Below are 14,902 nucleotides of genomic sequence, written 5' to 3' on the forward strand. Positions count from 1 at the left end.
TTAACGTTTAAAATACTTTTTAATTCATACCATCTTTGCCCAACTAATTTCTACTTTGGACCCCTCCAGAATTACACATTACTCATTTCAGTCTAGAACAATGAGACTAAAGATGTATTTTTATGTGTATAAAAAAAAAACAAACCAAAAAAAAATACACCCCCTCCTCCCCCTCCAAAAAAAAAAAAAAAAAAAAAAGAGGCACCCCACCCTGCCAACCTTCCCCCAAAAACCTTAATCATCTGTCAGGTTTACAATGATGTGGAAACTACCAATGAAACAAGTGGATGATAAAAAAAGCATTTTAATTCCCATATAACTGTAGTTCAAACTTATCTCAGCTTCAATCAGCAAAAACAATGTCTTAAACATTATGTTACTGTTCTACTGATGTAAAGGATAACAGTAAAGCTTGTCTCCTTAAATACATACCAACTTTGATCAGATGGAGCACCATTAAGATTCTGTCCGTCAAAGCATAGGTTCAAAGTTATCAACACAACTAGCATAATTTAGTTACCTGATATAAAATAGGAAAAAAAATATACTCATTTTAAAATTAAACAAAACTGAAAAATAGGGTGACCCTCAATTGGTTTTTACACAGTACTGTCACACTGGCCTAGCTATGTGTCATGATAAATGCTCTGCACATTTACTCATTGTGACATAATAGTACATCAGATGTATTGTTCCAATGATTGCCTGAATTTATTTGCCTTAGACTAGACAACACAGAGGAGGTGAAGATGGAGGTGTAATGCCTTCCCCTCCCTATGCAAGAGGCCTGAAATCATTGGTACAACATTATAAGCTTAGGAAAAAAATCCTCATGGCTACAGAAATTCAAGTTTCAATGCCTCCTAGAAAATTTGAAATAAAGAAGGTAGGGAGCATATCATCCTGAAAAGTAAACAACTCAAAGAGCATTATTTTGCTTTGGACTTGGTTTTTCTTTAAAAAAAACCCAAAAAACAATTCCAGCAAATTAAGTCAACAAGTTAAATGTAATCGGTTTATATTAAACACTATTGACAACCCATTACGTACAAAATAATAAAAAATAGCTTGTGTTCATTTTAATGACAAAAAATGGGCACAGTAGCCTAGTGTCCAATTCACATCACAAACTAGCCAAAAACCAGACAAGTAAGAAATAACCGAAAAGTTGTTTAATATGACACTTTCTCCATTCCTTGTATTTTTATTCTGTGGGACTGAGGTATACACCAGGGAAGTCAAGAAGTTTGAGAGGAGAGGGGCCTTAGAGGAGGGCAGAAACATTATTACATCAGATACATTTCAGCATGACTATCTCTTTTGACTAACTAGCGGAAGAGTTACCCATGCTCTGATCCGTCTATTATTTTCATTATTGGTCATTTCTTCTGCAAGAACATTTTTCTAACTGATCAATCAGTAACAACCTTCTTGAAAATTCAAAACATGAAGAAATAGACACTAAATTAATGCCATTATTAACTTCTCCAGTGCTTATCACCTATACCACCTGCCAGCACAGAGCCAAAAGTTTTAAAATCCAATTTCAACATGGTGTTGGCATTATCTGTGATGCATATTTAAAAGATTGGCTTTCACCTATCAGGGTACGGGAGAGGTAAGGTTTGTACGGCAAAGACATGCTTGTGGAAACAGGAGCCACTACCTCAAATTAGCTTCACTGGTTCACTAACGAAGTACAAGTGGATTTGCGAAAGCTGTCTCTGTATTTCCATACAAAGTTGCAATTTTCTTCATTCATGTTAACAGATACATGAATGTGTAACATAAGTACAGTTACTACTATGTCTGAATAGGACCCAAGTAGCTATATCCTATAAATAATAAAAAATACATTTTTCTTTTGATAACTGACTGTAGATGTGAGGACTCTGTATAATTCAACCAAATGGTTGTATGCTGTACAGTCCTGTGCAAATATCATAAAAAATTAATAATCCTTTTTTGCTATAAGGCTTTGACCCTACATTTTTCACAGCAACGTAACTACCATCCAGCCTGTACCATATTTTGCAAGCCTTCAGTCCAAAAATTCAAACAGTCAATCCATACAGTGTCCATTTGTGGCACCCTGAAGTCATATGCTCTGTCAGTCATCTAAAGGCATACAAACTTCCCCAGATTCATCCCATCGAGACTGGTCATTCTGTTCTTCTACATCATCGCCAAGCTCCTCATCGCCTTCTCCCACTTCATTTTCCTCATATTCTTCATCCCTAGGGAAATCAGTGTCCTGCACCTGGTCTGCTCCCTCTTGCCCTCCAGGTTGAGATTTATCTGCACAGTCTACACAAACTCCGTAACGTCGCGATCCATGTCTTATTCCAACGCTGGCTGCTAGCATGAAAATCTTCTTACACACCATACATTTATACTTTTTGTCTTTTTTATGCACCTATGGAAGAGAAACAACAGCTGAAAACACACATATCAGGTTGCATTTGCATGTAGCACTAGGAAACTATTAATCATTATGATATAAGAATCCATTTTTTTTGAACTCTTCTAAAAGATACCCTAACGCTGCTCAGAGAAAGAGAAGTACGACTAGAGATCCATTCTGACTACCTGAGCTTTGGCCCACAACCAAACTACCCACTATGGCTCAAGAGCTGACTGCTCCATAAGCAGGCGAGTGTTCATTTTATGACTATTTGCTGTGCAGAACAAGACTATGAAAAGTAGTGAGAACAGTGTAAGCACTTGTGTTGCACACAGGATTGTATCTCATTTAGAAAATTGCCTTTAAAATTTTAAATCCTAGAAATGTTAAGAATAAGCAGCAGTTAGTAAATTCCATGTGAATTCAAAGAGCGAGATGCTTCTTCCACAATACCTTCCTCCCAACACATCATCTTTGCAGGTCTCTTTGGCAAATTGTTTGTCCTGTATGTAGAGTGAGCTTTTATGTAAAATTAAAAGGCTACTGTTGACTAACATGACTAAGCATTAATTTTAATTTTGAATTTGGGAGTATGTTACCTGTACAAGTAACAGAATTCAGCAACCATGTACACTGGTTATCATCTTTGAAAAAATTAAGTTGAAGACTTCTTTATTCTGTGTGGTGTCCCCACAACAGACTACAACTATGTGTTTACATATCTCATCTGAGGTCATGTTGAAAAATTTGCTATTTTAGCTTGAACAGAAATCCTAGCCCAAATGAGGGAGAACACCAAGGTCAAGAGATAAATAGCTACTTTAGTCCCACTGTATAATCTGTATAGCTGATACTACATGTTTTTTCCTCAGCCTCTACACTTGTTATGATCATCTTCTGCACGAAGCAGAATGCTTGAGACATTTGTTGAATGGGGGGGAGCGGTGGGAAAGTAATTTTAAAAAAAGGTGCTTTCTGACCCCATCAGTGAAAGCACACTTCAGTTAAAGCACAGGGCTGGGCTGAGCAAACTCTACAGTTATTTTCACCCTGTCTGACTTCATCTCCTTTCCTAGAGGAAAAAAAAAATAACGAAGCTTCAACTACAAGACCTGGTCAGATACTACAGGACAGAAACCCAAAGTCTCACTCTACTCTTCCTGGTAGACCCAACTACCACCCGCTGTTGCTATCTTCTCTGGTGAGTATTACTCAGAATAGTTGCTGGGACGTGTTACACAGTATCACCACCAATAAAGTGATATGAGGTAACCTCCTCTGCCCAGCCACAGAAATGCCAGGTATCATCACCACCTCCATTGCTGCAGCCACCTCCAGACACCACAGAACAAAAAGTCCCTGAGGTTCAGTAACATCACAGGAACTCCTGTCCCTTTAGCTATCTAAGCCTTTCCCAGGTGGTATGGGAGGAAACAGGCAGCAGTAGCAGGGTGGAAAGATGTGAGAAATCTAAGATGAGAGAAATCCAGTGGAACATAAGAAAGATGCTGGTTCTAAAATCTGTGTAGGAGCTATTAACATATACCTTTCCTACCTGTTTAAGGTATACTGAAAATTACTACAGTGGTTGTACAAATATATTCCAGAATTATATAACAGAATCACAGAATTGTTGATGTTGGAAAAGACCTCTGAGATTATCAAATCCAGCCTATGTCCCAGCAGCACCACATCAGCCAGACCATAGCATGAAGTGCCACATCCAGCCTCTTCTTAAACACCTCCAGGGATGGTGACTCCACCACTTCCCTGGGCAGTGCATCCCAGTGAGTGAGCACCCTCTCCGTGAAGAAGTGTTTCCAGAGATCCAACCTAAACCTTCCCTGAGGCAGCTTCAGGCCATGACCTCTCATCCTGTCACTAGTCACCCAGGAGAAGAGCTCGACCCCCAACTGACTACAACTTCCCTTTGGGTAGTTGTTGAGAGTGCTAAGGTCCCCCCCTGAGTCTCCTCTTCTCCAGGCTAAACACAGCTCCATCAGCCTCTCCTCACAGGACTTTCCCTCTAGTCCCTTCACCAGCCTCGTTGCTCTCCCTTCGACCTGCTCCAGCACCTCAAGATCTCTCGAAGTGAGGGGCCCAGAACTGCACAGTACACCAGTGCTGAGGACCCAGGTTACTATTTATTTTCAGTAATATTACTGGCTAACTAAGTCCATTTCATGATAGCACAAGCTAGAAAGAGAAGTTAGGGAGACTTACACAAAAAGCTCTTTCCTGCATCTGCACTAAAACCTGGGAGCTCATGACCACGTTTTCTACTACGAGGGGACTATGGAGACTTACAGAACACCTTCAGGAGTGAACAAGGTGGTCCATTGATTCTCAAAGGATTGAAACAAGCTCTCAAAACTTAAAGTATGATTTACCCCATTCCATGTACTAACTTATTTTGAGTTACCTGCAAAACTGTTGCAAAATTAGGTTTTTTAAATCATATCTTGGAGAAATGTTATTACTTTTTGACCGTCAATGTGATCTTGCTTTTATTACTACCTTAGAATACACCTTGGCTTTTACACAGTAAATGCTATAATGAAGTCTTAATTTCCTTACAGACTAGACACCAAGTACCTGCAAAGCAACCAGGTAATACTTTCTCTGGATCCTCAGATAAGCAGTACTCAAGTCAAATGCTTAATTATGCAACGTGCAAGGACAGGGTAAGCTCAACTGCTGATTATAGCATTGGTAGAATACAAGTCAGAAGGATGTTTACTTTCTGCATCTCATACTTTTCATTTTTCCTAAATCTTAAAGCAGATATTATACTTCATCTGTCTAGTTGTGAAATAAGTATTTCAGAACGACTCCAAGATATTGTGCAATAGGAAGTAGTGATGCAGCATTATGGAACAAGACAATGTGCTGTTTGGTTGCAGTAACACCAAGACAAAATTCCCTTTCATTATCTACAGAATACTTAACTGCATATCTTTATCACATCACTTCCAAAAGAATCTTGAAATTATCTCTGCCAGAATTCCAGCAACTGTGTTGATTAATACTGCATTTCCAATTAAGAATGTAAGAGGTATAGTTATCACAGAGTTGTTTATCGTTCTGTAAACCAATTTACATTATGGCAAATCAGAGAAGAGTGTTTTTCCCAACTACCAAAACATCTGAAAAAAAAACAACCATAAAACTCACTCATACATATATGTACATAAACACACACTCACTTGAGGTTACCTACCAAGGAATGTCTCTTTACATGCTCTCTTCGAGTAAACAGCTTCCCACAGATGTCACAACTGAAAGATCTCACGCCTGTGTGAATGAGCAAGTGTCTCTTTAGTGTTCTTCTGTATTTGGCTACATAATTACAGTGTGGACACTTCAACTTGTTCATGATTAAAGCAGAGGAATCGCCTACAAGATAATAAGCCATCGGGAAAAAAAATGATGAAACAAACTACTTCAGTATGTTCTGCCTGGTGCACAAAAATAAACTGGTGCCAAAACAGTAAAGCACCCACATGACTTTTATCAGCCAAATCAGGACAATCCCTGCCTGCAGAAACCACAAATACTGGTAGTCTCTGCAGGTATGATCGTACGAGAAAAACACCTACTTTTAAACAAGGGGTTTTTGTTATAGAAGTTTCTTTGGGGGAAAAAAAAAGTCTTATTTCATAAACGAGTTAGCTACAAATTAGCAGTATTCCATTTTCCCAGAGGTCATCTATACCAGGAAACACTTCACACTGCATTAGAATCCCTCTAGCTCTGTGAAATTTAGACAGTTACAATCTTCTCTCCCAATATTCTTTTTAGAATGTGCAGGAACTGCCTGCCAAGGTCTGACTCTACAAATAAATAAAAGTATAACTACGCAAGAATAAATATTGACAAAAGGAGTAGGACAAGTGAGAGGCAGCATAATTCTGGAATAGCTAAAAAGAGAAGTTATTGGTTCAGATCTTAGTTATTTTCTACCCAAAGTCTATTCTGGTGTAACAGTAAGGAAAGAAAAAAAAAAAACAGAAAGAAAGAAAAAAAAAAATCACACTTCTTGAAGTAGCAATATTCCACTTCTCCTTTACGATGGTAGAGAGCTATTTACATATCCTTGGACCAAGAATAACACACTTTGCTCAAAGGATACGTGCAAACTAGGTTTACTACAGCTGCCTATTACTGTGTGAAATAGAAAAGCATATGATACTGTGACAGTTAATAAGGACACAGAGTAATATAAAGACTATTTTGAGAATAAGGTACTGATTCAACTTACTACAGGTAAGATAATTGAGTAACATGATCATAACCATCTAGAAGCATCCAAAAATGACTGGTTAAAGCTACACAGTTATATTTGTAGGAATTTCTAATACTCCTGCTGGCAGGAAGAAAGCAAAAGTCATTGTGTGTTATTTAAGTGCACGGGCCTGCATGCCTGTATCTAAGACGCCTCCTCCCAGCTTCAAAATCCATCACAAAATGGAAGTTAAATTTTGCTAATATTACAAAGTCTGCTTTGGTATATCGGAGTACTCACGCAAGCTATATGTCAATATAATGTCACATAATGGCTTACATGAAGAAAAACAGGTTTAAAATTGCAGTCTTATACACATCAACTGGGGTAAGGCAGACATCAGCACTGTAAGATATATGGGAATTTAACGGTTTAGATCAGGCAGACCTCTAATCCCTGACCTGGTAGTAAATTTCATGCTCTGATGACCCAATTTCTTCCACTGTAAAGCCCAAAATATTTGAAGTAAACCATAAACTGAATCCCAGTAATAGCTGAAAGTTACAAGGAGGAGGTAGGCATTACTATTATCCAGTGCCGAAGATCCTCTTTTTACTGGAGACTTTATGTATTTTAAGGATCTACCAATAATTATTTTAGATGTGGCGGTTTCTGGTATGTTTTTGGACAGAGGAATAATTAGATAATTGCTTGCTTGAACTATTCGGAAAGGCACATAAGCTGTGAAAGGGTAGGTTATATAACACAGGTTTGACTGAAGAGGGCTTTAGTTACGGATGTGTTGAATTAAAAAAATCATTACTAGAATGAAGGTTTTGTTTTTAATACCAAAAAGTATGCTCTGAGATCTACTTGTAAAATTATATTTAACTCCACATCTTCATCATCCAAGTGTTCAATTTCAAAGCCCATTTATCTGTAATTAGCCTACTCAGGGGGGAAAAATGCTATCAGATCATAAAGACCTCAGGTGTACTCATATTCAGGCACAATGCAAGAGCTGATATAAATCACATTGTGTTTTCACTTTTCCATACATTTTGATTCCTTTTTCTACCTCCAAGGAGTTACTCCTATTTACATTATCCAGAAAGTCAAATTATATGGAAGAAAATGCATAAACAATCTTACAAATCTCTACAGAAATTAATCAGATATAAAGCAGTGACACAGAAGATAAAGAACTATCAGAAGCAGAAAACAGCCTCCTCTCCATCAGATATACTTGCCATTTTCCCAAGCGTCTTTTGGCCAAGATTCTGGCAGCAGTCCGTACTTGAAGTCACTCGAAGCGCCTGGCAGCAGGCCATACTTGAAGTCACTCGAAGTGCCCGGCAGCAGTCCATACTTGAAGTCACTTGAAGTGCCCGGTAGTAGCCCATACTTGAAGTCACTTGAAGTACCTATTACAGACACAGCCTTACTTTAGCTTCCCAGGTTCTAATCAGCCAGCTTGTTTAGCAAAACATATATCCTTCTTCAACTGTGACAAAGAAGTTTCAAACTTTAAAATAATAATTATAATCTTTTTTTCACATCATCTTCAATACTGAAATGAAGAAATAACTGCATCCCTTTGTAATTTTAATGAAATTAGACCTTTGAACTCCATGGCACCATTTCTTCACCCTGTCCTGAGAAAAAATTCAAAACCTTTTTCATACTACAGGAATTTTCATGGCAAGAATATTTATTCCCTCACCATCATCATGACAGGGCTAAAAAGTTTTCCACTAGATTCTCTTTACAACCACTTTGTGTAGTGACTTCATCTGGTCTACCACAAGCTGCCTAGTTGGTACAAAAGTAAACGTTTTCTAATGGAGGTGTGATTTTCTTTATTGCCTTAAAATATCTTACCAGTACACAGTGCTTTGAATACCTTTATTTACATAAAGTATCCTACAGCTATGCCTAAATCCTTTTTTGAATAATCATCCCCATTACTCTGTAACCACATCAATTTAAGAGACCATAATTACTTGGAATATACAAGCTAGTTTGCATATTTACATTTGTTTTTTAGACAGGCTCTTCACGCAGTGCGCACAGTCTTTGTAGCTTTTTTCCTTCCTATTTAAAAGATCAAGACTATTCAGAAGTGAACAGTGCCTTGAAAGAAAAAGATTCTTGAATGTTTAATTCTATACTTTTATAATAGTAATTGCATAAATGAGTATGAAATCACTATTACACAGCACAAAGAACTATAAATAGTAATGAGAAAGCTGCATTAGGCATTTGACAAAATCTATTTGTGGGGCAGAGTCTTCTGGCAAGAGTGCGAATCAATCGCCAAGACAGGAGTCTGTTGGAAAACACACACTCATAAATCCATTAATTTCCTCACAGGCACACAGTTGTTAAGTAAAAAAACTGCAGTGGAAACTGGCAGATTTCCTTTTATTTGAATGGTGCTGAGGTCCTCACTCTGGATTCCCAATGTCACTGTTGTGAAAAGTCTTGAGAAGGGCTTCATAGCAAACAGATACATTTTTATTTTCTAACCTGAGACTGTACATTTTAATAGTCCAAAGACTTTTTTTCCTTTGTCCCTATACTGCTCACTCTAAGGGTCTTTCTGGGAAAAGAAATTCTCTCAGTGTAAACTAGAATTTCATGCCACTAGTGGCAAGCTGCATACACTGAAACACTTCCAAGTTAGAGGTTTACTGGCAAAAAGTACAGATAACAAATCCTCATAACATCATATAGAGTAGTTTCATTACTGCTCAGACTGTTACAGTTGGCAGCAGCGGTTTCATCTGCAACATAAGACAAATAGGAAGTTTGTAGATTTACCCCATCTGTTGGACAACAGAAAATGATAAGCAAAGCCAGATCAAGATGGCCAAACTAGGTATTCCTCTGGAGTGAACAAAAGAAGAATTCCAATATTTCAGCTCATCCACCTAGCTATTTTGGTGTAGAAAAAAAGGGGAGGGAAAGGAACTAAATCTCTCCTTCCTTTAAGAAACAAGGTAGTGAAGAAGATGTTTTTATTCTTTTTCATTACTGACTCTAATAGCTATTGTTATATCCAAAAGAGGCAAGAACTTGTTACAGTAATTTGTAACTATGGACTCCAGCAACGGCATCTCACAACAGCTCAAGGAATAGAACACAGAGACCCTATAGACATGCCAACTACACATTCCTTTGAGGTGAGCAGTAAAATTTCCTTCTGCAATACACAAGTAAGGATTAGTGAGGAAGCAGTGCTGTACAGTTCTGTGCAAGAGCAAAGAGAACTTGACCTCAAGGCTCAAAGCCTCCAAAATTAAAGCAGACTTCATGGTTTAGCAGAGAAGAAAAACCCCAAAACTCCAACTTTCACAATCTGTTTAAAATTAGACTTCTTCTTTACAGGTTTTTCCCCTCTAACAGAACTATCCTGTCTCTAGTTGATGAGTGGAAGATCAGGGATCAAAGTATTTTAACCACTTTTCCCCCCCCCTTTATGGGAAGAATATCTCTAAAATCAACAGACCAAGCCTTTACGGCTCACAATAAAGGTGTATGTTGCATATAGGCAACATTGTATAGCTTCCTTCAAAATAAGTACACACAAAAGACTGACCGTAAGAGTTGTACCAAGATGGGCACTTTAACACTGTCACTTTGACAGTTCTTCTGGATCTAACAGAACACAAGCTAAATTTCATTAGGAACACTTATGCTCTGAGCTGCTATTGAAGTTTGAGGGAAATTAGGACCTCAAATTCCTTCACAGGTCAAGATCTTAGCATAAGACAGCATAGAGCCAAAGAGATTTAAGAGTTGTAGTATATAGCACAGGTAACAGCTACTACATCTTTCTACCTCCAATTTGAAGACCTGCTAGAACATGAAAGAACACTGGCACAGACACCACAGGAGGTAAGAGGTTGCTACAGACGCTTCAGTCTCTGCACAGTACAGGAATAAGGAGATCATAATTAAACCTAATGCTTATTCTTGGAATCATTCAATGACCTAGAAAACCTGCCTTCTAGATTAAGCATACATACGTGTTCACAACCAAACAAACTAACAAGGCATTTCTAATGTCTAATGGCTCATCCATACAGGAAAGACATGAATGACATACAGACGGTGAACTGGAAGTGCAATACCTAGCCTCTACTAGGTTCCCCAGGTGGACATGTTCTACTGTGTTGGTTCTCAGGAAAAAGGATAATCACAAGTCAGACACATTGATTTTCAGTTCTGAAGGTAAGAGGTAGAGGAATATCATGAGAAAGGCAAAACACATCTGAGCAGAAACATCCTTAGCATGACAAGTTTTGCTGTAATTGGAAATACGCTGATTTTTTGAAGGTAAGAAGTAGAGGAATATCATGAGAAAGGTAAACACATCTGAGCAGAAACATCCTTAGCATGACAAGTTTTGCTGTAATTGGAAATACGCTGATTTTTTGGGAGGAAAAGGAAACTCAGACACACTCTAAGTAGGGAATGATCAAGGAGAATTAATGAAAAGATCAACAATAGAAGCCATTGAACAGGTCATTACAGAAGGGGACAGAGATGTAGGGTGCATGGAGCAAGAAGATTCAAGATTTCACACTAGATAGAGTTGTCTGCAATGAGCTTAACTTCTATTTTCTTTATTCATATTACCACTATAAACAGTGCCAGAAGAAAAGAAAAAGGAATACTACTATTTTTCCACCAGATCTTGTGACACTGACTGCTCGTTCACATCAATTAAAAAAGACAGAAAGTAGACAGGATAAGCAATTAGGCTGTAGCTTTCAAGGATTGTGAAGAGACCAGTGGTAATCTACTGATACAATCTGGATTGCTATTAGAGCTGGATTTGTTGCTTATGTTAGGTAACGTGACAGAAAAAACAACGCTGCCAAGAGTGACATCCTGGGAAGGCAGAAAAAAGAAAATATATTCTACTCCATTTGTTCCGAGAGTATTACTCACATTTTTAACTTTGCTTCTGAAAAGGGGTCAAAGCATGTTACTTCTCAACTGCCTCTTGCAACAGAAGGCTCAAACTTAAGACATTCTGCCAATGCAATCTTACTCATACTCTATACTGCTCCCAACTGCTCTTAATTTTTACTGTTTCCCATTCACAAAGAAAACGGTTTACTGCCCTGACTATAAAGGCAGATGTATCATCGACTAACACTGCCAGATAACCATCAATTGATGTCAAATAGATCATATATTGCTCAAATATTTCCTGAAAAATTTCTCCCTGAGAAAGGAGCGCCATTCACATCAGAAGATGATTTCACTGATCTCTCCCCCACAAAGGCAACATCAGTGAAATACGAAACAGTAAAAGCTTTCCTCATCCAGACCATTTATTTATGGGGGAGTTACTGCTCTCAGGGACTATCACATACTCAAACAAAAAATTAGGTCTGAAGAGACCTCTGAAGAGGTCTGAAGAGACCCTCTTGCTCAGAGCAAGGCCAACTTCAAAGCTGGACTGTATGTTGCCTTGGACATTGCCACGTTTTAAATATCTACAAAGATGGGAGATTTCATAAACCCTCTAGGCAATCTGTTCCAACACAACCACTCTCACTGTCAACAGTATTCTTCCTCTAAAACTGGAACTTTCTTAGCTGCAACTTGTGACAACTGACTCTTGCTCTTCCTATGGGCACCTCTGAAAAGCATCTGTGTTCATTTTCTGTATAATTGCCTTAAGGTGGTAGAAGACAGCAAGCAGATCCCTCAGCCTTCTCCATACTAAACAACCTCCATTCATTGGCCTCTCCCTGAACATATTCGCCCTCCCTCTAACCACCTCAGTATCCCCTTCACTAGACTCCCTCCAGCTTGCTGGTATCTTTCTTGTATTGGAGCTGCCCTAAAATGGGCACAGGATTTCAGAAGTAGTCTTGCCAGTCCTGAGTTCAGGGGTATAATCATCACTCCCCTCAGTCTGATGGCTATGTTTTTGCTAATGCCACTGCTATCAGGTTAGCCTTCATTACTTCTAGGATGCTTGTTGACCAACAACACTCCCCAATTCTTCTCTGCGGAGTTACTACACAGCCACTCATCACCTAGCTTGTACTGATGGCACAGGGTTGTTACCTCCACATGCAGGACTTGACATTTATCTTTGAAGAGCATCTCAGGCTTTCCTGACGACCAACTCCTACAGATTGCTGAGGTCCATCTGAACAGCCCAGCTTTGCCCTCTAGCTTATCAATCATTCCCACCAATTTGATGGCACCTGCAGACTTGCTGAGAGCACGTCTTCTGTCCTGCTATCCTGATCACTAATAGAAACATGAAACTCTGTAAGCTGTTCTCAGACAAGTGGTCCTTTTCAACTTCACTGGCAAGAAAAAAAACCTTCATCCATAAATTTATGGACTATGTTTGTAAGCTCAAGGGCCAGATCATGATCATGCAAACAAAAGGATGTACCTCAAGAACTTTCTCAAGTAAGGTATTCAAGAAACAGCTCAAGGACTTTCTAATGCAAACATTTCGCATCCCTTTATCAGGGATACCACTGAAAGGCTGCATGAAACTCCTCAAGACTGACTGGCATTTAGGATTAAGATCCTTCAGTTAAAAAAGCATCCAATAAAAACAGAGGAGAAAAAAATGAAAATTAAGTTTATTCCCGTCTTAGCCCTAATACAAGAGCTCTCTACACAGAAAAGCCACTAGCTTCTTTCTATATCAGCATTAGAGAATTGTTATTGTTACCATCTTATGTGTAGAGACTGTTTTGGCCCAAACAACTTGTTATTTCAAAAGGAAATGCTAAGGAGATCTTCTTCTCACATCAGCTTCTCTAATTGCAGGCAGTAATTGCAGGAGGAGTGTAACTGACCAAAACCCTTGTGCTGAATTGGCATCTCGGTATCATTCACTCCAGACTTTGCCAAAGCCTAACTTTGTCCAAGAATACAAAGGGATTTTTTTCTTCAGAGCCCAGGATAACAACAAGTAAGGTAAAAAATGAAGGCACAAATCCGTAAAAACAGCAAAACAAAAAAAGACAAAATCAAACTATTCCAACAAAATCAAAAAAGCCCAAGGTAACTCCTTGGGAACTCCAGACAAAATCCAACTATTCCAACAAAATAAAAAAAGCCCAAGGTAACTCCTTGGGAACTCCGCATAATGAGATTTGGGAGTAAGTGCATGACAAACTAAGCTTGCTAGACTAGTGTCATGCTCTCCTTACAAAGTATGTTACACCCTAAACAAAGGGGCTAACAAGTCACAAGCAAGCAAATGTGCAAAAGATTGAAACTTGTACAAAACTCATACTTTTCGTATGCGTGACTTAGCCATGAAAGACAAATGCTGCTTAACAAAGGGGGTTGTTTTTCAGCTTTAAAGATCATATTTTTAAAATAACCCCTCAACCCCCTGAGCCCTGGGAATACCCAGAAGTGACTCCAGCTCCACAACTATGGCTATATTTTTACAGTAAATATGTCAACTGTTATCTTGCTAACTCCTATCTCCATTGTTTCCAGGATGAAGCTTGTAACTAACAAAGCTGCAACAGTGAAGGATAGTGGTTAAAGTGAAATTGCCTACTAAAGCTGTACTTTCACCAATGCATGGGTGCTGCAAGTACTATAATGAGATTTAGGGTAACCACAATGTATAATCTTGCTATGCTATATAGTAAATCCACATTTAGTATAAACTTTCTACACTATGAAAACACTTCTGTTTGGATACTAGATTACTGATACCTGCCAGAAACTGGCACAAATAAGAAATACTACCTGCCTCTATTCCTCATCCTCAAAAAACACTCCAGTTTCTGTACACAGACAATAAATGGTTGGACAGCGAGCAAAACAACTCAGCAAGAAGAGCACCTGAAAAAACCATATTTTAGTCAAACTACATGCCACTTAAAATCTATTCTACCCAACCACCAACACTGAAGATAACTTATCCCTTACCTCAAATTTCAAAACAAACAAAAAAAGTAAGAAATCTAACATTACTTAAACTGTACCTTATGTCAGTGAAGGCATGAAGGATATTTTTACAAGTCCTTTAGTGGTCTTTTAAGTTCATAAATATCATATAGGAATGGACAGGCAGGTGAAGACAAGCACGTAGGAGATAAGGGTGCTGTGGATGAAAACAAGACTTTACTTTCTAGGGTAATTGCTACCTGAAAAAGCTTTTTAAAGGATGTTGCATTCTCATCTTTATGCTAGTTAAAAAAGCTCCACACTACTCTGAAAACAAACTGTAATCCAAAAGGACGTAGAGCATCTGCAAT

At 38.4% G+C, this 14,902-nt stretch overlaps 1 protein-coding gene across 1 annotated transcript in view; it reads right to left on the reverse strand.

Annotated features, from left to right (window-relative positions):
- Positions 1-1,169: 1,169 nt before the first annotated feature.
- Positions 1,170-14,902, reverse strand: part of ZBTB10 (zinc finger and BTB domain containing 10) — a gene marked incomplete at its 5' end in the record, with an annotated part of 28,233 nt that continues 14,500 nt past the window's right edge. The window contains 3 exons of the mRNA XM_009878799.1: positions 1,170-2,416; positions 5,625-5,800; positions 7,880-8,053. Of these exons, the coding sequence (XP_009877101.1) occupies positions 2,111-2,416; positions 5,625-5,800; positions 7,880-8,053 (656 nt within the window). The remainder of the gene's footprint in view (positions 2,417-5,624; positions 5,801-7,879; positions 8,054-14,902) is intronic.

Source organism: Apaloderma vittatum, unplaced genomic scaffold (assembly GCF_000703405.1).
Source record: "Apaloderma vittatum isolate BGI_N311 unplaced genomic scaffold, ASM70340v1 scaffold3041, whole genome shotgun sequence".
Taxonomy (NCBI): domain Eukaryota; kingdom Metazoa; phylum Chordata; class Aves; order Trogoniformes; family Trogonidae; genus Apaloderma; species Apaloderma vittatum.